This window comes from Erithacus rubecula (genome assembly GCF_903797595.1).
Source record: "Erithacus rubecula genome assembly, contig: SUPER_Z_unloc_2, whole genome shotgun sequence".
In the NCBI taxonomy this organism is placed as follows: Eukaryota; Metazoa; Chordata; class Aves; order Passeriformes; family Muscicapidae; genus Erithacus; species Erithacus rubecula.
In genome coordinates, this window is record NW_027635860.1 from 7,021,744 (window position 1) to 7,045,233 (window position 23,490).

Below are 23,490 nucleotides of genomic sequence, written 5' to 3' on the forward strand. Positions count from 1 at the left end.
GAATTTTCCTGAATAAAATTGAGTGAAGTCAGATGCAGTTTATCATTCCAGGGCTCATTGTTGGATATAAAGAACTGGGAAAATAAACCTCATACAATTATACATAAGGCTGATTTCTAGACCATGAAGATAATTTTAGGGTATATTTAAACTTGAAAATGTTTTATTTTTGTTGTGTTTTTTTGTTGAAAGTAACTTTCTGAGGTCTTGTGTGAAATAGAATGAAATACCAGGTAATGTGGCTAAACTTGAATCAAAAATCCTGCATCACATTTTTAAGGAACATTGTTTTAAGAATTTGGTTTTCTACAAATGACTCAGTCTTCTGCAACATAACAAACTTCTGGAACTCATTAAAAAAAGGTGTAATCTTTTTATAATTTCATAATTTATAGCGGATTGTAAAAACTAGTTTGGTAGGGAACATGGAAAAGCTTTTAAAGTGTTTTACAAAACTGTGTGCAAACTCCTGACATTCAGTGTGATTTATGTTGTCTGTAGTGTAAGCACTTAGTTACTGCTCATTGGGTAAGTCTTATTTAGAAAATAAATGGTTGCTTTAATCCATCCATGTAATTTGAGAAAATATTGTGTAGTGTCTAAGGTGTGACTTCATGGATATTCTCCTTACTTTAATTAGAACAATGTAGGGTTTGAGATTTTTTTTTTTTTTTAGTCTTGCAGTGTGCCAGTAGATTAAATGTTACTGAATTTGTGCTTTGAAGTGCTTTTTCTTTCTTTTTTAAATTTAGTAGCATGTAATTATCACCAAATATCTTGCAATGTGTTATTGTTTGGATAAATGAAATTGATAATAGCTGAAGCATTTTATACTGCTGTATCTTTTCAGGAAGAAAATTATGATATAGTAGAATACCCTATAAATTTGGGATTAAATTTCTACTTTCTTCTGTTCCTTAAAAATTTGGTTGGGTTGGGGATTTTTTCAGTACACTTTAGTGTTTTCTAATCATCAGGATCCACAAAAGAGTAATCTCTAAGCACAGAGCTTTCATCAACAGTGTTGGTTCTATACTTTATTCCTTTAATTTTCTTTAAATAACTTATCTTCATTTTTTGGAACATAAAAATATCTACTACTACTTTTCCTTCTTTTGAGTGTCTTGAGTACTATTTCTTCTTTGTTTTGATCTATAGTAGTTATTATGATGGTATTTATATGCCATTATTATTTATAAAATACTTCTTATGGATTTTTATTGATGGATTTTGTCTTGGCAACACTCCTGTGATATTAGGAAGTGTTATGGCATTTTAGAGCTGAGGCATGCCAAGATGGAATGAGTTATCTAAGATCAAGTGTAGGGTCAAAAATCTATAATTCTGTTTTCAGCTGAACCTATTCAGATGGATTGTGGCGAGTCAGCCTTGTCACAATGTTGTCAGTACCTTGAACTTGTGACTTCTTTTTCAGTTAATATCAATTTAATAAAATGTGCTATCGTTGGGCACTTGCCTTCTGTTTCTCTTTTGTTAACAGTATTTATTTTAATTGAGAATTTCCAGCCTTGAATATACATTAGCATTCTGTTTCTGTATTCTTCATTGTTAATCTGCCTCCTTTTCTTCTTATTGCAGGTGCTGTGCAAGCTTTTCCACACAGCTCTGCCACTATATTTCATACTTGAACTCCAACACATTCTTACTTTTGCAAGCCAGGACCTAGATACTGCCAGTTGTGCAATGGTTTTATGATCTGGATAAGCACACACCTGACATTTGGCTGACATCACCAAATTCTTTCTTATTTGTTACGTAGTCATAAATGAACGTAGATCTCCAGAGGTGAAAAGCTAGTTCACTAACACACTCACTGTACGACCTACTCTCTAAAACTCTTTTATTTTGCTTATGGTAGGATTCATGTAAGTTACTAATGTTATCAAGTGTTGTCATGGATTAAAGCATTAACATAAGTAATGTTTGAGTAATTTCTGCTTCTATTATAAAGCATAAAACTGCATTTTTTTTTCCTTCAGATAAAACCCAGTGAGTTGTGTGCATGAAAACTCAAATGCAAATACTGGATTCAGTTAGCTGTGAATGCAGGTGTTTAAACTTAAGTACACCTTGAGTTTGTGCACATAAGTGGGGGTGGAACTGAGGTCTGTCTGAGCTGTACCCCTGTCTTCATGTCAACATTGTTAGTTTTCCTGTATGAGGCAATTCGTCTTTTGTGATTGGAAATGGTAAATAACAATTTAAATGAGAACTCTGCTTTTTCTTTTTTAGGACAAAAATCTCCCAAGATATTGAAAGGCTGATTTATCAAAATGACATTATAGATAGAGTTGTGTATGACCTTGATAATTTGAGGTAAGTTTTTACCTTTCTGTATACAATTTTCAAGTAATACTCTAAGCCAGTTCTAGTTTCTCTGTGATATGTCTCATAATATTTGTAGCAGATTTCATATAAAGTTTCATCTGACATAACATTGTTTTTACTATTCAGGCTGTATTTGGAGGAAGGATCAATATAATTTCTGAATTGCCAAGTGAGGACTAAAAGAAAGCTATTTGGTTTAGCTGAGTTTGTTTTATTCATTTTGGTCCCTTTTTCTGCTCATAGTTGTTCTGTACCAGAGGAGGCAGATGTTTTGAAGTTTAATTCCAAATTTGAATCTGGAAACCTGCGCAAAGTTATTCAGATCAGAAAGTAAGATATTTTAAGTCTACTTTTCATGGTTTAGGCCTTTTATTTCTGCTTCTTATGATCATTAATATGCTTTTGTTAATTTTCAGAAATGAGTATGATCTAATTCTGAACTCAGATATAAATAGCAATCATTATCATCAGTGGTTTTACTTTGAAGTCAGTGGAATGAAAACTGGCGTTGGTTACCGGTTTAACATCATCAACTGTGAAAAGTCAAACAGTCAGTTCAACTACGGTAAGATATGTTTCCCATACTTTGAGAAGAAATATGTAAAAGGTACCTATATTAGTCAACTTAGCTATTTCCTTTCCTCCTCCACAGGATTAGAGGTATTCACTTAAAATTCATTATTTTATTAGTATTGCTAGGAAATATTTTGACAGCTGTAGTTGAAAATAAGAAATGCATCTTAAACTAAGGGTGGTCAGTTTTTAAAATGAACTTTCCTTGTGAGGCCAAAGCAGAAGTTTACTGGTAACTGCAACTACAATTGTCTTAGGACCATTGGGCAGGGGAGAACAATAGCAAAACCTGTTGATTCACATAGATCAAGAAGAATGACAGTTGTCATCATTAATCCATTTCTGCATAGGGGCAGATGTGAATGTAAGTGGAGACATTCCAAAATAGTTTTGTCTTACTGATGGTAAGGAAAAATCAGTCTACTTTGAAATGCTGAGGTTCATAAGTAACCATTGCTGTCTCTAGTAAGTAATGTTTGCAGTGTGTGCCTCATTCAAAAGCTTACAAATGGCTGAGTGAAAATACCTTTCTTCCTTTTGTCCAGGAGTGTGTATGTAGTGTGTGTGTCACTCAACTTAAAGCTGGTTTTTTTTCTGCTGTATATTCTGAAATTTCTCCTTTAGGAAGGAATAAATTTCTCCTCCTACCTCCAGCTTCAAACTCTTGTAACTGAATAATATTGTATTCTCCTTTGTCATATACTTTCATCCACAGTGATAAAGTCACAGAATGCCAGGTAGTTTGACCAGTAATAGGATGCTTTTAAGTTACTTACTAGTCTTCATCAATCAGCTTGGATTTTTTTTTTTCCTATACTGTGCATACTTACTTTGTACTTTCTTTTGATGTTTTCAATACACTGACCGAATCGGTTAGTGTGGTTGGCTAATTATCTATGAATGAATTATTTTCAATTAGTATGTATTATTTTCTCCTCTAACTTCATATTAGGTATTCAACTTAAGCATACTATATAAAAGAAATAGACTTTAAAGAGTTACTTGTTAAAAAAATTGTCCTGAAGCATCATTTTTTCAGTTGGTTACATTGATAGATGATAGTATCAATTTGCAGTGTGAGTTGAATGGAGTGGAGCTGAAGACTGCTTGTAGTCTACCATTCATGCAAACCTCAACTTTCATTTAAACCCTAGGTATTAATTGTCTCTTTAGTTGTTATTTTCTGAAAATCAGCAATCTTTTATCACCTGGTTTAAAAAGCACACAGTACAATACGTAGACATTCATGAAAATGCACTCCAATAGTGAGTAAATAAGTAGAGGTAATTTGTAGACTTTTATGTAAGTGTTGATATGATGCATTACTGCTAATATGTTTCTGTTTAATGGTAAGCACTAAAGTGAGATTCATTTCTTCTTTCAGGTATGCAGCCCCTCATGTATTCTGTTCAGGAAGCACTGCATTCTCGACCATGTTGGACTCGTGTTGGGACAGATATTTGTTACTACAAGTAAGTACACACACAAACCAAACGTACAGCAAATCTTGCACTGAAGATTAGCATGAGATACCATTTTTGAGAAGAAGTACTTGTTTCTGTATTTGTTGTGAAGAGGGGTTACTATGGAATTGCTGCAAAGAATAATATGTGTGATAGAAATATACAGTGTCTCAATTTGTAAGCATACTACTAATATTTAAGCTGTTTGTATTTGATACTTTTCTTAGAAAATGGACACTGTTTCTGGGAAGCTTTTAAGGGAGCTTATATATGCATGCTTACTTGAAATCCTATTAGCAGCTTCCAGTAATACTGACCTTATGATCCCTGTGATGACCCTTCTGTGATCTGGGTGGATTTATTTTAGTGGAGTTCTAAAACACAGGATGAGATGGGGCAGCACATTGATATATAATCCTTCTTGGTTGGTAGATGTTTGCTTATTTTTTATAAGTTTTATTTTCTTGCCTGTTTTTGTTTGCTCACCTTTTATCAATGTGAATGAATATGTGTATCATTGTTAGAACAAACCATCTTTAAAGCAGGTGGGAACCTGTGTTTAATCTGTATGTGCATCAAAGAGAAATACAGTCACTAAAAATCCTTTTGACTCTTGGAATGTGTTTTCAGAAATAATCAATAGTATTAAAAAAATAGTCTAGAATGTGTATTACCTTCATTTTTTTATTTAGGAATCACTTTTCAAGAAGTTCAATTGCTGCTGGGGGCCAGAAAGGAAAATCCTATTACACAATTACATTCACAGTGACTTTCCGACATAAGGATGATGTGTGCTACTTTGCTTACCATTATCCATATACATACACAACTTTAAAGGTGAGAAGCTTATAATCTGTTACATAGATGAATATTTATAATATAGGTATAATATATAGCATTCATGACTGAATTAATTTTGTTTCCTTTTTTGAAGTTCAGAATGCTCCTCGCAAGGGAGAATTTTCATAATATTAGTGTTTAGATTGACAAAATGTGTAGGTTCTTCTAATGAACAGTCCTGGGAAAAATAAAATTGATACTTACAGGCTAAATGGGTTTCCTGTGTATCATAAAGATAATTGATTATGTGATTGGAGCATCTGTCATATGAGGAAAGACTCATATGGATGACTGAGGGCATACCTCATCAATGTCTGGAAGTATCTGAAGGGGGAATGTCAAGAGGATGGATCCAGGCTCTGCTTCGTGGTACCAAGAATTGGGACAAGTGACAGTGGGCACAGACTGATGCACAGAAAGTTCCACCTGAACTTGAGGAGGAACTTCTTTACTGTGCAGGTGACTGAGCACAGGGACTGATTGAATGGAGAGGCTGGAGAATCTCCATCCTTGGGGAGTTCAGGCATTGTCTGAACACAATCCTCTGCAATGTGCTACAAGATGGCCTTGCTTGAAACAGGGAGGTCGGACCAGATGGCCCACTCTTGTCCTTTTCAACTTATGCATTCTGTGATTCTGTGATAATTGTCTGAAAGCAGTGCTAATTTGATGTAGTTGTTTCTGTTTGAGTTAAATGGCTTGTATCCTGCTGTTCTGCATATACTTTTTGATAACTAGATCTGCTGTAACTATGATAATTGAGATCTTTTTAGGTTTATGAATTATCTAAAGAAGCCTTCTGAAACTTTTAACACTAAGCAAAATTAATTTGGTTAGAATGTCTCTTGTTTGCCTCTGCCACAGCAATCAAGGCAAAGCAGAGGATTCAGTGGCCGGTGTGCATCAGCTTTAAATGCAGCTTTTCACTAAACTATGCTGGCTTTTGAAAGAAGTACCTGTTAAGAGATGTTATAAGCAACCGCTGCTTCCAGAGGCTCCTGGTCCTGGAGTTCTTCCTGCCCAGCTGCTAGAGGCCAGACAAGGGACCTGGGGGTCTCTGTCCCAGGCTGATGGACATGGCTGCTGCTTTCCTGTTTGCTTATATATTCACTAGCAAGTCTGAGAATGTATCCCAGGGAGAGGAAGAGACTTAGGCACACATATGCATATGCATTTGTGAATGCCCACTCCCCCCAGGCAGGGCTGGCTACATGGACTGACACAGGCAAGCCAGACCCCTGTGTAACACTGCTGTGGCTTTGGTAACAGTTACAGACACCCCATCCTCCTCTGCTGTTAGTATGGATTGCTGTTCACTAGTGAAAGTACAAGCCAGCCTATTCTCTAGAATCACAAGCACGTTTGTGGACCACTGGCATGGACCATCCCACGTCTCTTTTACCTGCTTTGCAGACCTCCAGTTTGCAGTCTAGTCCAGCCTGATACTCGCTAGCAAACAGATGTGTGCATTTGCACACTCATTTCAGAGGCACTCTGCACTTATGGCTCTGCCCATGTGCCAGCATGGACTGTCTGCCCACTACATACCCTCCCTTGGCCTGGGGCCCATACTCACTGGGTAGGTCACCTGAAGTTTACTAGCAGGTTTCATGTGTGCCCCCACACGCACCAGTTGCGGGGAAGATACATATGTTTGCCCCCATCCCTAGCAGCTGTTATCAGGCATATGGTCTTGTAACATATGTCCATGCTTCAGGTGTTGTCACTGAGAAACTCAACCCTTATTGTGCCACCAGACAGAGACAGTGTCCTTGTCTCAGTGGTTGGACACCAGCATCTTTACCCACTGTGGTCACTGGCAGTGGGACATGCCCTTGCTTCTTTGCTGACACCACTGACACAAGAGTGCCTACAATGCCCTCAACTCCACCTGCTGGAGTCTGCTTTGATTCCAACAATAGCTGGGACTTGGGACCCAGCCTGTGGTACCCACAGAGATGCTCCCAAGAGACTGGCTTGTCCAGCTATTGATGCTGAGACCCTTGTGCCTTCCAGTTGTTGACCCTGTTGACTTACACCTGTCCTTTTAGTTGCACTAGTCCACACAGCACTTGGATGCCCAGACTAGAGTAAGGCTGTGCAGAGAGATGGCTAAGGGGCACACTGTAGGAATCAGGTGCTTGAGTTTTGTATGGTACCACACCCCTCTCTTGAATGGCCAGAATTATCCTGTTCCTCTTGTTTATCAGGTGACTCTCTCCAATCTTTGTTGATTCTAAATGGCCTGTTCAGTGAGAGACTGGTGGCTTTGGTCTTTGCTATGGTTTCCATTACATCTCAGGTCTCTGTTCCTGTCTGTTGATTCTTCCTTTACTTACTACTATTTTTTGCAGTGAAAAGGTCCCTGATTAGATAACCTTAATGAAGCAGAGATTCTTAGCTTCCATGTACCCTTATAGTACCATCTGTGTACAATAATTTACTCTCTTTTCCTTCTTCTTTCTCAAAGCAGTTGGAAAACCAGACTCTGTAAAGAGATGTATTCAATCAGTCAGAGATGTAGAGAATGGTATTTCATGATGAAAATTATCCTGGAAACTTAAACATAGTTTAGAACATCTAAAAGAAAGATCTCTTAAATAGTACCCTTGAAATATGCTATCATATATTACTGCAAACATTTGAAGTATTTTTCATTATTTTTGGGATGAAGATGCATCTTAAGAAGCTGGAATCTATGCACAACCCTCAACAGATATATTTTCGGCAAGATGTTCTCTGTGAGACCCTGGCTGGCAACAGCTGTCCATTAGTCACTATTACAGCTATGCCAGAGTCCAGTTACTATGAACATATCTGTCAGTTCAGTAAGTATAACTCTTCTTTCTCATCAACTGAAAATAATGTAAGACCAGATATTTGTAGAAAAAAATTAGTCTTAACCACTCTGCAGTGTAAAAATAGCAATGTAAAATAAGGTTAATGAATTTTGTGAAACTAAGAGTTATCAGTAGTCAGGATTTGCTTTGTATATAATAATACTTACTTGTGGTAGTCAAACAAAGATGTTTATATCTTAAAATGTAAGAGTATATATTCAGGTATTTTAAAATTTTTGCTGCTTTGTACATTGCACTTTGCAGACAGGATTTCTTGGAAAAGAATACTTCACAAGTAACTTTTTTCTTAAAACACTGAGGTTATTTGCTTGTCAAAATGATCTTTCATAAAGCTAACATCTAGCTACTGTGTTTTGAAGCTTTTTGCCATTTCCCGATTTGTTTGTCCACCTCAGTATTTTTCTTGGCTATTAGGAAAAACGTAGTGAAAGTCATAACTGTCAGCTCAACTTAGTTGTGTAGTTGTCTGATCAAATTTAAAGCTTCATTGTGTTACTTCTATAATTAGCAGTCCTTTTAAAAATACTGTGACAAGCTCTATCAATAGTACCTATACTCAGTAATACTCGACTTTAAAATGGTTTTGCATTGTAATAAATGCAGCTGGCTATTGGCTCTTTTTCCAATCATGTTTGGCAATTTCTGTGGGTATTTCTTTTAGGGAATCGTCCTTATATATTCCTGTCTGCTCGTGTACATCCTGGAGAGACTAATGCAAGCTGGGTTATGAAGGGAACACTGGAATACCTTATGAGCAATAGTCCAAATGCACAATGTTTACGGGAATCTTATATTTTCAAAATTATTCCCATGCTCAATCCAGATGGTGTCATCAATGGAAAGTAAGCATATATTTACTCAAAAACATTTAACCTAATTCTACCTACTCTAATTCTTTGCATCAATATTTAAAAATGAATAATCTAAACTAATCCTGCAAAGATACAAATGCAATACTTAATGTGATAAAAGGCAACAGACACTTGCAATATTGCTAGGATTTTTGGCTTCTTAAAAGGCAATTACATTCCTTCACAAATTTCAGTTTTACAAAAATATTTTCAGTTGTTCATGGATGATAATCATTCCTATGTGATTTGACATGACACTTTAATTGTTTGTCTTGGATTTGTGTAAGAGTGTTTTCCTGCATTTAGGAAAAGCTGTGAATTTATGGTCTACATAAAAACAAAAAAAAAAAAAAAAAGTGCCTTTTATTTGAGAAAGCCTTTTAAAATTTTTTTAATTTTTTTTTTTAAGGTGGGAAGTTAATAGGTGTGCAAGAGAACGAGTCAGAGTATCCTGGTTTGATTGATTATTAATAGTAGTTACTTTAATTGCTATACTTTTCTTAATAAATGTAAGGGATATTCCAGAATTGTTTGAAACTGCTATGAGTAAACATTGAGCAGTCTGCATTTACTCGGTTGCAGGGAATTCATATGAAATATTGCTGTTGTGAATCTACAGTTTCTCTTCATCTGTTATAGGTACAATTTTAAAAGGTGTTGTGAGCAACATAATAAAATTAAAACTACTTACAGATTTCAGTAGAACCTTGTCTTTGTATATGTAAAATAATGTGCATATTAGAACATGTGTAGTTAAATAATGCAGGATACAGGGACAATTAAGAAAGCTGTCCCAGGAGACACAGTCTAAAGGCAAATGTACTAGGCAAATGAAGATGACAGCATGATCATGAAATCCTGCAAGTTTAAAAGTTCTTGCTGATAGCTGACTGAATACAGAGAAGATCTTTTTGTTTGCTGGGTTGTTTGGGTTTTTTGTCCTTGTTTTTCTCACAGCTCCTTGTCTCCTAACAACTTCACATTTCAAGTATTAGATTTCTAGTTGACATTAATCTTTAAATTACAGAAGACACCAAAATTGTAAAGATACAATACATTTGAAATTACTGATTTTGAATTAGATTTTAGATAGAATTGCAAGCCTTCAGTTTCAGCAGCAAATAAGGATTATTAAAGCTCACATAGGAGGCTGCTTCTAATTTATTTTTAGTTTTTCTGTAGCATAGGTTAAAACACCCCAAACACTTATATTATTTGGCATGTTAGAAAATTCAAGTTTGTTTTTTGCCAGACTCCTTCCAAAGAAACAGTTGTGATAAGGAAAACTTGAGGTGGGGGGGAGGCTTATATAAAAGTATGATAATACAGACTACATCATGCGTTTTTCCACCCCCCCACAATAGCCACCGTTGCTCTTTAAGTGGAGAAGATTTAAACAGACAGTGGCAAAATCCAAATCCAGACCTGCATCCCACTATTTACCATGCTAAAGGGTTGCTGCAATATCTGGCTGCTATAAATCGTTTGCCTTTGGTAAGTATGTGTGTGTAAGCGATTCTGCATCTTTTTAACTTTGTGTATGTAGCTAGTCCATAAATTAAACATTTTGATATGGTCTTGTAAACCATGTCACACTTAAATTTGACTTGGAGAACTGGTCTTCTGTAAACCTGTAGATGTAAATCTGTTACATTACTAGGCTAGAAGGTTAACCTTCCTTAGATGAATCACACACTTTTTGTCTTAACACACGAGTAATTGTATAAGGGATTGTGTTGCTTAATTCTTTGGAATATTCAACAGTTGAAATAAAAAACCTGTCTTTCTATTACTTTCATGAAATTCTAATTCCATATGCCTTGGGTTTATTTTGCCAAATGGTTTATTATAGGTCTACTGTGATTATCATGGTCATTCTCGTAAAAAGAATGTATTTATGTATGGCTGCAGCATCAAAGAGACAATGTGGCATACAAGTGTTAATGCTGCCTCTTGTGGCCTGACAGAAGACCCTGGTTACAGGGTAAGTTTGATATTTGCACCTTTTATTTGGCATGGGTTTGGAGCATACTTGTCAAATAGTATCCTCATCCTGTCATACACAAATAATGACTATAGCATAAGCAGACTTATTTAAAATAATCTCTTTTTAGTTTGTGAGTGCACTTCAAAGTACACTTCATGAAGTGTACTTTGAGCTTTAAACATACATAGTGCTTTTTGATGTTTGTTTCTTTACACTAGTATTTTTTGTGTGTTCAATGTTGTTTTCATAGAAAATAGATGGAAAATATGCTTCTGTGCATTTATAATTACCAGATTAAAACCAAGTCATTGAAGTATGGCAAGCGGTATTCTAAGAACAAGACAAAAAAGAATCTGAATTGTTCTGAAAGATACTTATTTTGTATATGGCAAGATTCCTTTTTATTTATTCTTTTACATAAAGATGTGTAGTTAAGGCATGTGCCCCTAATTAGGTATATATAATAAACTTGCAAGACCAAATCTTCTGCATTGTACAAGCTTTCAAAAATGTCAAAAATTTAGAGAATTACTTTTTTCTTGTAGTTACCTGTTTCTTCTGTGTGTCTCCCTCCACTGCTGCCTCATGGGAACTGCAAATCTGTAGGCATCCAGGCCCCATGTTTTTTTGAAAAGATTCAGAGTTAAGCTTCAAAAGCATGTGAATTGCATGTTAAAACACTTGTTATGCATCCTTGAGCATAAATGAGTACAGATGCTTTCTGATTTTTTTTTTCCTCTTTAAATCTCCCTCACAAAAGAAAAAAAATAAAAATCTGTGTCTTCTTGATTTTGTGTGATTTCCTGGGTTTTTATCTGGGTGCCAATCACATCTGCTGCTCTAAAATATTTAGGTGGGGTTTTTTTACTTCAGCCTGCACTATCATAATACTCATAAAACTGTAGTCAATAAAGGCTGCTGGAAAAAGCTCAAAAAGGTGGATTGAAATGTTTGGGCAAGCTTACACTAATGGGTTATGTATTACTACTTAAATAAGAAATTTATTTGAAGCAGTCATGTGTTTAATCTTAACTAACAAAAATAAAAACTGGAAAGAACAGTCATTTAGCATTAGTCAAATACATATATTTGCATGACCTTTTCACTGAAGCTGTCATGTAAACAGTTATACTCAACTTGGATTCACATGCTTGAAGTGAGATAATGCACCTAGTAGTACTTTGCTGAATACAAATAAATTTTCTGTGTTAATAAAAGACTGTTTTTGTTAGGTCTCTAAGTGGGATTTCTGAAACAGTCTACAGTTAAATACTTATGTGGAGTGTGTGGTATACTAATTTGAGCAAACAGCTTGGTGAGTTAGGAGGGATGGTGATCAGCTGAAGAATTCTTGTTTCGTGACCCTTATTTACATGACTAAGAATTTTAGTGACTGAACCTGAAGAAAATGACTTTTAAAAATAGGAAAAGGCCTGAAGATACTGTCACTTGAACACACTGAATTTTGAAAACTCAAGATGGAGAATTTCCTGTTCTTCTTTTTTTTTTTTTAAAATTCAAACTGCACCAGATTTTCTGGTAATGGTTTGTGATTACATGGTCCCTTTTCACCTCCTTCAATATGAGAAGTGAAAGAACCACTGTATTTTTCAAATTGCTGTCCTGTAGGTACTCCCCAAGATCCTGAGCCAGACTGCCCCCGCGTTCTGCATGGACAGCTGCAGCTTTGTAGTGGAAAAGTCCAAGGAATCTACAGCACGAGTTGTTGTCTGGAGAGAGATAGGAGTACAAAGGAGCTACACAATGGAAAGCACTTTATGTGGATGTGACCAGGGCAAGTATAAAGTAAGAGGATACAGCAGTTAAATATTTCTTACTTTTTAATTTCTTCCCTTTGTGGACAAACTTAATTTCTTCCCTTCTTATCTTACTCTATAACCCTGCTTGCTCAATGCTTGCTTGCTTTAAGCTTCTGAAACCTTTTGAGATCTGGGTATGCTAATGCTAGGCTGAAATGGTGCAATTTTCAACTTTGTAGGTTGCATAACAGTTATGCTTATGGGCTGTTTTAACAAGATTAATGTTAAGCATTGCTTGTAACACATATGTATGCATGTAGTTAAAAAAACCCAGAACTGTTCCATCCAACAGATTATTAGAATTGGGTAGTAGTGAATTCCAATCCTATAATAAAAATTTCCATAACATGTGGCATTTTCAGACTTCACCATGGTGATCATGGTTCTTCAACAGGTATTTAGCATTGTCCCGTATAGAGTCTTCCCATATACACACTTTCATATTGTGTTACCAGCACTAAAAATTACACATCATCTCTGAACTCACAAATTTATGTAGCCCCTTGACTTAAAATTTGTTTTCATTTTTTCTTCTTGAGAAGTGTTAACAGTGCTGCAAATAAAAGGTGACCCTGTTTGGTAGTGTTTCACTACTAGACAGTAGTCATGGAAGAAGTGGATTTCTTCTGCTTGAAAGCTGAGTTTAGGAATGCTAATCAAGAAAATGATCTCAAGCCTCAAATGAGGTGTTGACAGAGAGAGGATCAGAAGGCTGGGTGGGATAGAAACAAAAATAAAAAGAGTTTAAACAAGATATATTTAGTATATTAATGTATGCTCCAACATCTGTGCTTATGTCCCTGGACAGTAGGAAGACAGATATATTGTCCAGAATGTAAGTAAGCCTGTAAGTAATTAATTTTGTCAACTAACAACAGATGCATTCCTGTTCTTATCAGCGTATTCCTGAGATGACAGTATTATAGAGCTTTAAAAAAAGATAACTTATCCAAGTTGCCTATTTTGAAATTTTGAAAATATTCTTAAACATTGACCCTCATGGCTTTAGCTGTGTTGCTACAAGGAAGTTCTTGAGAAAAGTGACCTGAAGATGCTTTGTGGACAAACTTCCAAGATGCTTAAACCTCCAAAGCTACTCTTCAGTAGTGAAAGAAAAAAATGGCTGAATTTTGTGGAAGAATCATTTACTCAAGGGAAGAGCATTCTTTTGTGCCATATAAACTAACCAACAGAGACTAAATTACTCTTCTGCCATTCATTTTATGTAGAAATTGTGAGTTCTTAATCATCCTCTGAACATACAGGAAGATTCTTAGTTTTTTCTTCACTATGATAATGCTCAGACTTACTAAGAAAATATATCTAAAAAGGCAAGGTGAATGGACTTAAGCAAAGAGCTGCATTTCTCCAGTGAGAAGATGGAGGAGATGAAAATACTTAAGTTCAGGGGTTTTGGGGGGCTTTTGTTGTGTTGTTTGGTTTCTTTTGGAGATTTATTTTGTGGAAGGAGTAGGGACAGTAACTCTGTCAATAAACTTGTGGTATAAATTAGATTATGTGTGCCATAACATGCTATTTCAAAACAGAGAGAAGTTGAACTATGGAAATTCCTTCTCTCCTACTTCCCATCCTAAAGGACATGAGAGTTCAGATCTCAGGTGTGAAAACATAAAGATCTGAAACACTTTGCTAGTCTTATTCTGATTTGGCATTCTTGCTGAATTTTGTTCAAAGCATGAAGAGGATTACTTAACAACTTGGTTCTTTGTGGAAGGAATCCTGAGTCTTTGCTAAAGCTGAACATAATTTTTCTTTTTATTCTACTTTATTTTAGTTGGACAGTGAGGAATCTAGACTTATTTCCAGCCAGGAGGCTGTTGAGCTGAAGTTAGCTTTTCTTACCTCAATTTAGGATGTATGTCTGGTGATAGAGCTGTCTCTGGAAGCAATTGTTTTTTTTGAGCTGGTCACATGGAGTCTTTGTAGTGTGTTAACAATAAATGCTGCAAATATAGGTCAGTCATCATTCAAGATATGGAAGAACAAACTTTCAGGTGAAAGGATTCTCCAGGATCTACTATGGAGCATAATTAAGATGCCAGACAAAAGAACTACATCTTCAATGATTTGTGCCACCTGAAAAGAGAAATAAATGTCTTTCCTGATTGGAGATTAATATATTTGGAAGTATTTCCTGACTTTTACGTTATTTGAAAAGATCTTGTTATCTGGCAATCCTATGATGCACATAAAGAGAAGACTTCATGAAATAAAGATTTGGTTAACAAATTCCTCAGTAACCATGATTTTTCAGTCTCTGGAATTTGAGTGCTCAGAAATGATTGTCCTTGTAACCTCTGCTGAATAAGAAACCAGAAGATCTACATGATATTTTACTGTCCAGTTGACTTCTCTGAATCTTTATAGGGCTGTTTTCCTTTTATTAAGTAAGAATATTATAGGAATATTCTTCTCCACTTGAGGTCACAGTCTGCTGTGCCTTTGTTTTGTATCTTTGCTTTGAAGTAGCAAATTTAATCACAGAGATATTTTATTGATATGAAGGTACCTTCATGACATGCTTGGTAAGGAAAACTTCAACCTTCTGTCTGAAATGTTACTGTCTAGAAGAAAGACAGTTGTATAAGATGTAGAGAAAGAGAAATTTAGTTAAAAAAAAAGCTATGTTGAGATGGCTTGAGCTTAAAAGCAATGCCTGTAGCATGTAAATAACTTGATTAGGCCTCAGTTAAAAGTACTAGAACAACAGTTGAAGATCATTAGAAGATAGAGAAAAGGAGTGTAATCAAAGCTTCAGTGAAAATGAACTTGACCTCAGGTCCCTTAGTAAAGGGCAACTGATGATGATGATGATGATGATGATGATGATGATGATCTCCTGAACCGGACTTTGGATCATTTTTCATGGAAGTGAAAAGGTTTGGCTGATGGAAGAGTCAATTAAGAAATTTGGCATTTGTATGATATTACATTCTCCCTTATGATTAAAAGAAATGAAAGAAAAAAATCAAGATTTGGCATGACGCTTTTACCACAATTGTGTAGACTCTTCAGTGTAGTAAGTTCAAAATTTACCCTTCAGGTGTTTCCCAGTCATCCACCTCCAATCTGATCCATTTAGATTTCTCTTTAGTTACATCCTCTTTCTGCTGTGCTAAAAATAGCAGCCACGGAACATGCGCACGCTATTTATCTTTATAACAATTGTCTTTGCACTTTCCTTCATGCTGTACTTTGTCCTGTTTCAACTTAGAGACACTTCTGTTAGTCATAGACTGTCTGTAAGGAACATGCCAACTAACGATAAATTCTTCAGCAACAAATGCAGACGATAACTGGAAAAGTTTCTGAACCATCAAGTTGTGCACATTAGTAATCTGTGTAACAGTGAGATTACTGTTACCTTTCTCCTTCCTCTTCTACATACTTGTTGCCTCTTGACCTTAATGTTATTTTAATCTCTTTGGGGCAGGGACTGTGTCTTCCTGTGATTAGCATAGTGGAGCCCCAGGTATGATTGGGGTCTTCGAAAGTTAATGATGTGCAAACAAATACAAAACAAAGCCAAACAATTGGCCTCTGTGGATAAGGTACTGCACTGAGTGAGGAGAACTGATTTCTGTTCCCAGCGGGGTCAGTGACATGCTGTGAGACACTGTGCAAATCGCTTCAACCCTCTCTGCCTCCATTTCTCCAACAGTACAGTGAGGATAATTCTTCCTTTATTAATAAGTGCTTTGACACCTACAGCACAAAAGCATTATAAAAGAGGTAAGTAGTATTACTATTAAGAATAATACTGAAATATTCAACTCTTGTTCACTGCTAACAGGTTTCAGTACTTTTTGACTGGAGGATGGCACTGTTCAGAATCATGGATATAGCTTTATCTTCCTTGTTACTAAATGGCACTTCGCTTATGAGTGCTACCAAGGCAAAAAAAAAAAAAACCTCGGAAGAAAATTAAACTTTTATTCTATTACGTATGTTCAAAACAGCGCATGGAGAATGTGTGGGCTATACCATTTCTGGTTCAACATGCTTTCTTTTAAACCTTGCGTTTTAAAATGCAGTGTCAGTGTTGGCAACGCATACAAAGCTTGTGTGGATTTTTTTTCCTAGCTGTTGGTGGAAAAATTCCTACTTCGTTCTATTTTGCTTCTTTCATACTTCATGACTTAGCTTACCACCAATTCCTGGCTCTTCTGTTTCCCTGTTTGTTTTGTCAAAGTTTATTTTTAACTGATCTCTGTGTTAAGGTGTTTAGAAGATCTAAAGTAAAATCCTTTTAAATTCTCCAAAGATACAAAAATTGCAAATGGAAAAAATTGAGTTGAGTTGTGCACTGAATTTGCTAGTGTATATACAGTTAGTACTAGCCAATTATGTAACTGCTGAGACTCAGTCTAGGTTACTCTCTTTTCATAAATTAGTTGAGGTCAGAGGTTATGTTCCTATACATTGCACTTCTGGCTAAATTAAAAGCGCAGAATTACCTGATGGGAGGATTTGCCAGATATGTAAACTTGGAGAGAATTACATAAGTTCTGCCTTCTAAATAGTTCTTGCAGAGGAAAATGCCTGGCTATGTAATTCAAGTTAGAAAAGAGCTATGGCTTTTAATAATTTGTTAGTTTTAATTACTAAATATGTGAATAAATGCTTTCAGAATTAACACATGTAGCCTCTAACTTACAGGCAGGGAAGAGCCATCTGTCTCATGGGATAACTGCTGCCTTATCTATGTGTCAAAACATAGCAATGAACTTGATCACAGCTATGATATTAATTCTCTCCTTATTAAATTCAGATTGTTGGTTTTATGTTTAAGAATCTTGTAATTTGAATTAATTTTATAAATCTTGTCTGAAGTTTTTAAAAATAATTTATACTTAGAAATATAGACATTGTCTCTCTTCCAATGCTACTAGGAAAAAATTTGTTAATATTGGGGTGCTAGAAGTTTAAACTAGGAAGCTCCAAAAAATGTGGATGTGCATGTTCAGCCTTGGAGGAATCATGTAGGTATTCCTGAGTCTTTTTTGATACTCTACGTGTTAATTCTACAATTCTGATTTGTTTTATCTTTAAAGCAAGAGAATGTATTAAATAAAATCAGAAAATATTAACCTAGAGAGTTATTCTGCAGTATGCGTGGATCCATCTGCATGTACCTATTTTGTATTTTTAAATCTTATTTTCAAATTAGGGGTTGCAGATAGGTACAAGAGAACTGGAGGAGATGGGAGCAAAGTTCTGTGTTGGCTTGCTGCGTTTAAAAGGAATGTCCTCACCTTTGGAATACAGTCTGTCTTCTAGTCTGTTGGATATTGAAAATGAGCTGATTGAGTCAAGCTGTAAAGTGACAAGGTAGTACACTTTTATTGTATTCACCTTTTCTTTTGGGAAAAAGAAGTTATAGTTTCTCAAATGGTGTAATGATTCTTTAAAAGGTATTCTTCCACTCATCAAAAATAACACTGATATGTTGTGATCTGTTGCTGTAACAATAATCTGAATATGTTGGAGACCTATTCTGTTAATTCAGTTGCTTCAAACTTTGAAAGAAAACAATACAGAACGAGTTAGACGATATGTCACTTTTGTTGCTGGGATAAACACTAGCAATTTTAATTTCATTGGGGAGTTATTACAGGCCATACAATTCAAGTAGGTCTTATGTTTCGATTGTCTCTTTCAAAGTGGTTTTTTCTTTTTTTTTTTTTTTTTTTTTTTAACTTGCTGTAGTAATCAAAATGTGTCTAAAAAGACTTAAAGTTTGTAAGCTAAACCATTAAGAACTATACATATTTCTTCAAACTTTCTTTTCTTGTTTCTCCTCTGGTGAAGATACATAACAAGACTTGAAGAATTTAAAGCATATGAAATAGTTTGGTTCACAAAATGAATTTATATGCTCAGTAACGAGGTTACTAAGCTGCCAGTTCTTAAAGCTGTAGTAGATAGGCTTGCAAATGTGTGCATACATTGCATCCATCCATTAATGTAATTCATCACTGAAGTATCCACATGTACGTGTGGATACTTCAGTAACTAAGGATGGACAACAAATAAGTAATTTCAAATGCACAAGCATGTTTTTCTGAAAATGTGGTTGACAAACTAATAAAGCTGAGTTCCAGACTTGAAAATATATTCATTGGAAAGGAATATGATTTACATGGTATAATATTTCTACTAATGTTGGCTGTAGCTCCAATTTAGCTAAGGCAATAGAATGGAAATTTGGGGGAAAAATGAAATTTATTATTGCTTTTGGACAGCTGAAATAAGGAAGTACTTGACTAATATTGGATGTAAGTAATAAGCAATTTCTCTGTAGACCATGAAAACCTAGCAGAGCTATGGGAGGGCATCTGTGACACCCTATGACAGTGAAACAATGTTTATTTCCCTCATTCAGACCCAGCAGTGTTACTGGAATATTGAGCATCGAGAGAAACTGAAGCTTGTTTATGCTTACCATTTACAGATAATGAAAAGTGAAGCATAAGCTGAAAGGTGATAAGAGCAGTAGGAGTAACAACAGGAAGATGTCTTAGGAAAGTGGTTAAAAGTGGTTAAAATTGTAGCTGTGATCTGCTAGCTCCAGTGGTGGTTGGATCCCCCCAGTATCATTTGCTCTCTAGTTGAGCATCAGGATGTTTGTAATTACTGAATTTTTACAGTCAGCACTTTGTGCTTATTTAAAGCTGAATTAGTGATTCCTGGAAAATACAGTGTCAGCAAGTGGGGTGACCAAAGAAGAACTTCCGTAAGTGTATATGTAGTAAAAGAAATTTTTGGGGAAATATGGGCCCACAGGTGTGTGGGGCAGTAGCCCTGGTGACAGGACACAGGCTGAGGTGCTGGCTGCCTTCTTCATCTTAGTGTTCACTAGAAAGATTGGTTCTTGGTGTGCTAAGGACCCAGACACTGTGGAAGGATTGGAGCAAGGATGGCGTACCTATGGTGGGAGAGGAACAGGTTGGAGAATACTTAAGCAGGCTTACCCAAGTCCAGAGGTGCAGTACCCACAAGTACTAAGGGAGCTCACTGATGCCATTATGAGGCCACTCAATAATTTTTGAAAGATTATAGTGACTGGGACAGGTGCTTTTGCAAACTGAAGAAAATCAGATGTCCTGCCTGTCTTCAGGAAGATCAAGGAGGAGGATCCAGGGAATTACAGGCTGGTCAGTCTTGCTATGATCCCTGATAAGGTGATCAAATGACTAATCCTGGAAAGTATTTCCAGCTGCTTGAAGAGGAGGTGTTCATGAATAGTCAACATGTGATCCTTCCTCTCTCCTCAGCACTGGAGGATTGTGCTGTTCACTATGAAAGTGTAATGGACATACTGGAGATAGTGCAGTGAGGAGCTCCCAAGATGGATGTGCCTTCCACAGGGAGGAATGCTGGGAGAGCAAGGTCTGTTAGTCTGGAGTAGATGAGGCTCAGGAGGCATATTTTCAATGTATACAAACACCTGAAGGAAGGGTGGGAGGTTGTAAAGAAGGTAGAGCCAGCCTTTTTCCAGAGGTATCTGCTGACAGGCTAAGAGCACTAACTATAGAGGAAATTGCAGTAACCATTATATACATAGAAAGGTGCCCTGTTTTTGGCCAGGAGAGGGTTAATTTCTAACCTCAAACAGAAAAGGGCTTGTCCAGACCCTAATGTTATTTGATATCATCTCACATCACTTGTCAGGGACTGGAGTAAGAGACTCCCTCATTTCTGTTCAGGCAGGTGAGAGAAAAACCAGCAGGTGAAGAGTGTGGTATTGTTGCACTTTCTATGCAAATCATTCCGTTTTGTTTTACCTTTTGTTATTAATGTTGTTGCCTTTACAATGCCTTTCTTCTCTCATTGCTGCTTCTAGTGAATTGTTGTTGTCTCAATTTGGATTTTTACCTTTGTTCCTCCAATTCTTAACTGCATTCCTGAGGGGAGGGGCAGTGGGAAGGAGAAAGGGAAAGGAGTGGAGTAAGAGAGCAATACCTGGTTTGGGAGAGTCTTGATGGGGGCACTGAGCCACAGCACATGGCTATGTATATATATTTATTGTGAAGATGTTCAAACAGTGGAACAAGCTACCCATGGAGGATAGTCTCACCCCAGGGAATATTTGAAAGCTGTCTCGATGTGGTCCTTAACAAACCGCTCTAGGTGGCCCACTAGAGCAGGGGTGTTGGACAAAATGCCTCCTGAGGGTCTCTTCCAAGCTCAGCCATTCAAGTCTTTTCTCAAAAGGTGCTGAATGCTGATGTTTTGGGCACTTCAAATTTGAGTGCTAGCATAGGTAATTAGAATAGAGGATTCTAAAAATGGCAGATTAAGCAGCCAAGATCCTGTTCCCTTGGCATTTCTGTCATATATGCCACCCTGGTTCCATCCAGAACAAGATTAATTTTTGCAGTAGCTAGGAAGGATGTTATTCTGTACCACCTCACATCATTGCCAGGTGCAGGGGGAAGGGACTCTCTTCAGGGAATAAGGGTCCCTCCCAGTGGAGAAAACATGTTGAGGGCTTTCTCTGTGGATAATTTCTTTTCTTTTATCTTTTGTTATTAATATTGTTGCTGTTACTCTTCACTTTCATACTTACTGCTATTTCCAGTAGATTGTTCTGATCTCAACCTTTTGTGATCTCTGCCTTTTGTTCCTCCTGCTGGCAGGGAAGGTAAGTGGCACATGGTTTTGCAGGAATACTGAGTTGAAGAATACTCTTCCTAGACATGACATATGCTTTATTGATCTTGTAAATAGTAATTCTTCCATAAATACAGGCTGGTTTCACTTGACAGCTATTGTGCACGGCTTCTAAACAATAGCCTTTCAGCCAGCACATGTGCTTTTTGAGTTCCTCATGTATAGCACATTTAATTTGGAAATTGTGTCTACATGTTAAACCTATTTATCAGGCTGGTTTTTTTATTTGCTGCTACACTTATATGTTAATGAGACTATAATATTTTTCATCGCTGTCACTTTTATTAGAACTAAATCTTCAGCATAAATATGTCTCTTTGAAATTTTAAACTTCAGTTACAGAATTTTGAATCAGGATGTGGTTGTGAGCAGTTAATCCGTGAGGGTGGCATTGAAAGACAGCCCCAGATTTCCATGTAACTTTATATTGCTGGTTGCCTCAGGCATGAGATCTCAATCTTCTGTTGTGTCTTGGGAGAAAGTTAGCATCCTAGTTCAGAGGTAGCTAGTTGTTATTCTTTTGGAAAAAGTTACGTGCTGGATTTCTCTTTGTTAATCTTACTTATGGTGTGTTTTCTTTACAAGAGCACCTATAGAATTGAGTAATGTCATATCATAACAAGTCGCTACCCTTAGTGCCTGCAGAAAAAGAAAGCTAAAGATACATCAAAAACACTTTAGTATCAGATGAGACGTCATGCTTGCTTTCTGATTGACAGCAAACTTGAGTGTGCTAGATGAGAAAAGGAACAAATGGAAACACATAACTTGTTTTAGTGTTATGAAATAAAGCAAATCCTGGTATATGAATAGATGCACATGATTCGAACTTCCTTTACCAGCTAAAATACTTCATTGATCCCACTATCTCTAGAGAATTATGCATGAAAATTAATTGCATGTGAAATACAACCATGCTGGGGGCAGGGGAAAACTGTCTCTGTCTTGATTTATATTTCATTTCTGGGAGTGAGTGGCACAGGGATTGTTTTAGCCTGGATTTTCAGAAAACACTGATAAAAGACTATAAACATAGTGTTGGCTATATATGAGCCCAGGTAAAAGAGAACATGAGACTCATAATAAGCTTACAATTATTAAGACTCAATGTGGAAATATTTATAATCCTGATTTGTGAAGAAACAAACTAGTACTCTGGAACTTAAAAAAAACTCAGTGGGTTCAGTTCTATCCCAAAGACTAGGTCATGAAAATCACAAAAATAATTGTACTGGAAGATAAAATTTTAAATTGGAGAGAGAAGATTAAATAACTTCATTCAGTTTATTAAAAGTGAATCTATACCTAGAATTTTTTTTTAAATGGTTTCCCCTAACCTTTTGGGTGTTACACAGCTACAGATGGTGAAAGGTGATCACCAAGTGCTTCTGCACTAAAGAAAAGGACAGTGGGAAAAAAATCAGATTCTGCATGTAAGAGTTAATATTTTTAATCGATACAGAACATTGACATAAAAAATGTTGAAGTTTATTGGAGGAATCTGTTAACATCTGTGTAAGTTTTTTTAAGTCCTGACAGCTTTATTTCTAAAAGTCATTAAATGTAAATCTAAGAACACTAAAACATAAAACAGAAAAATACACAGCATGAAGTGTGAGAATAGGTACATTGCTCTCAATATTCACCTAGCAATATGTATAGCTATGTGAGAATCTGTGATGGAAAAACTGAATGTGTGAATTCCAATAACTTAATTTAAAATATGGCATTAAGACTGAAATGTGTTGTGTATTTGTACCTGGATTTCTGAGCAATCTCATGTCCCTGCCCACAGCAGGGGTGATGGAACTAGATGGTTGTTAAAGTCCCTTCCAAGCTAAGCCATTCTATGATTCTATGATAAACGAGAAACTGCAGTTTTGTTCACAGACCCTCCACTATTAGCAATAGAAGCATCTTATAATATTTAAGTTTGCATATTGTCTTCTTTTATTCCATGCCAAAGGGGATCAAGATTGCCATATGTGGAATTAAGAGGTGGTCCAGTTCTTTTGTTGCCAGAAGCTCAGAAGCAGAGTTCTGCAGAAT

The 23,490-nt window shown here is 36.2% G+C and overlaps 1 protein-coding gene across 10 annotated transcripts in view; it reads left to right on the forward strand.

The window, feature by feature from the left end:
• The window catches only part of AGTPBP1 (ATP/GTP binding carboxypeptidase 1), a 63,953-nt gene that overhangs the window by 36,311 nt on the left and 4,152 nt on the right, over positions 1 to 23,490 (forward strand). For 4 of the 10 annotated variants that reach the window (XM_079330936.1, XM_079330935.1, XM_079330937.1 and 1 more), the window contains exons 16-26: positions 2,254 to 2,337; positions 2,593 to 2,679; positions 2,766 to 2,914; positions 4,307 to 4,394; positions 5,078 to 5,222; positions 7,900 to 8,053; positions 8,748 to 8,928; positions 10,302 to 10,431; positions 10,790 to 10,921; positions 12,554 to 12,730; positions 17,936 to 18,096. In XM_079330936.1, coding sequence (XP_079187062.1) covers positions 2,254 to 2,337; positions 2,593 to 2,679; positions 2,766 to 2,914; positions 4,307 to 4,394; positions 5,078 to 5,222; positions 7,900 to 8,053; positions 8,748 to 8,928; positions 10,302 to 10,431; positions 10,790 to 10,921; positions 12,554 to 12,730; positions 17,936 to 18,096 — 1,488 coding nt within the window. The other 6 variants (XM_079330938.1, XM_079330941.1, XM_079330939.1 and 3 more) reach the window with 6 other exon arrangements.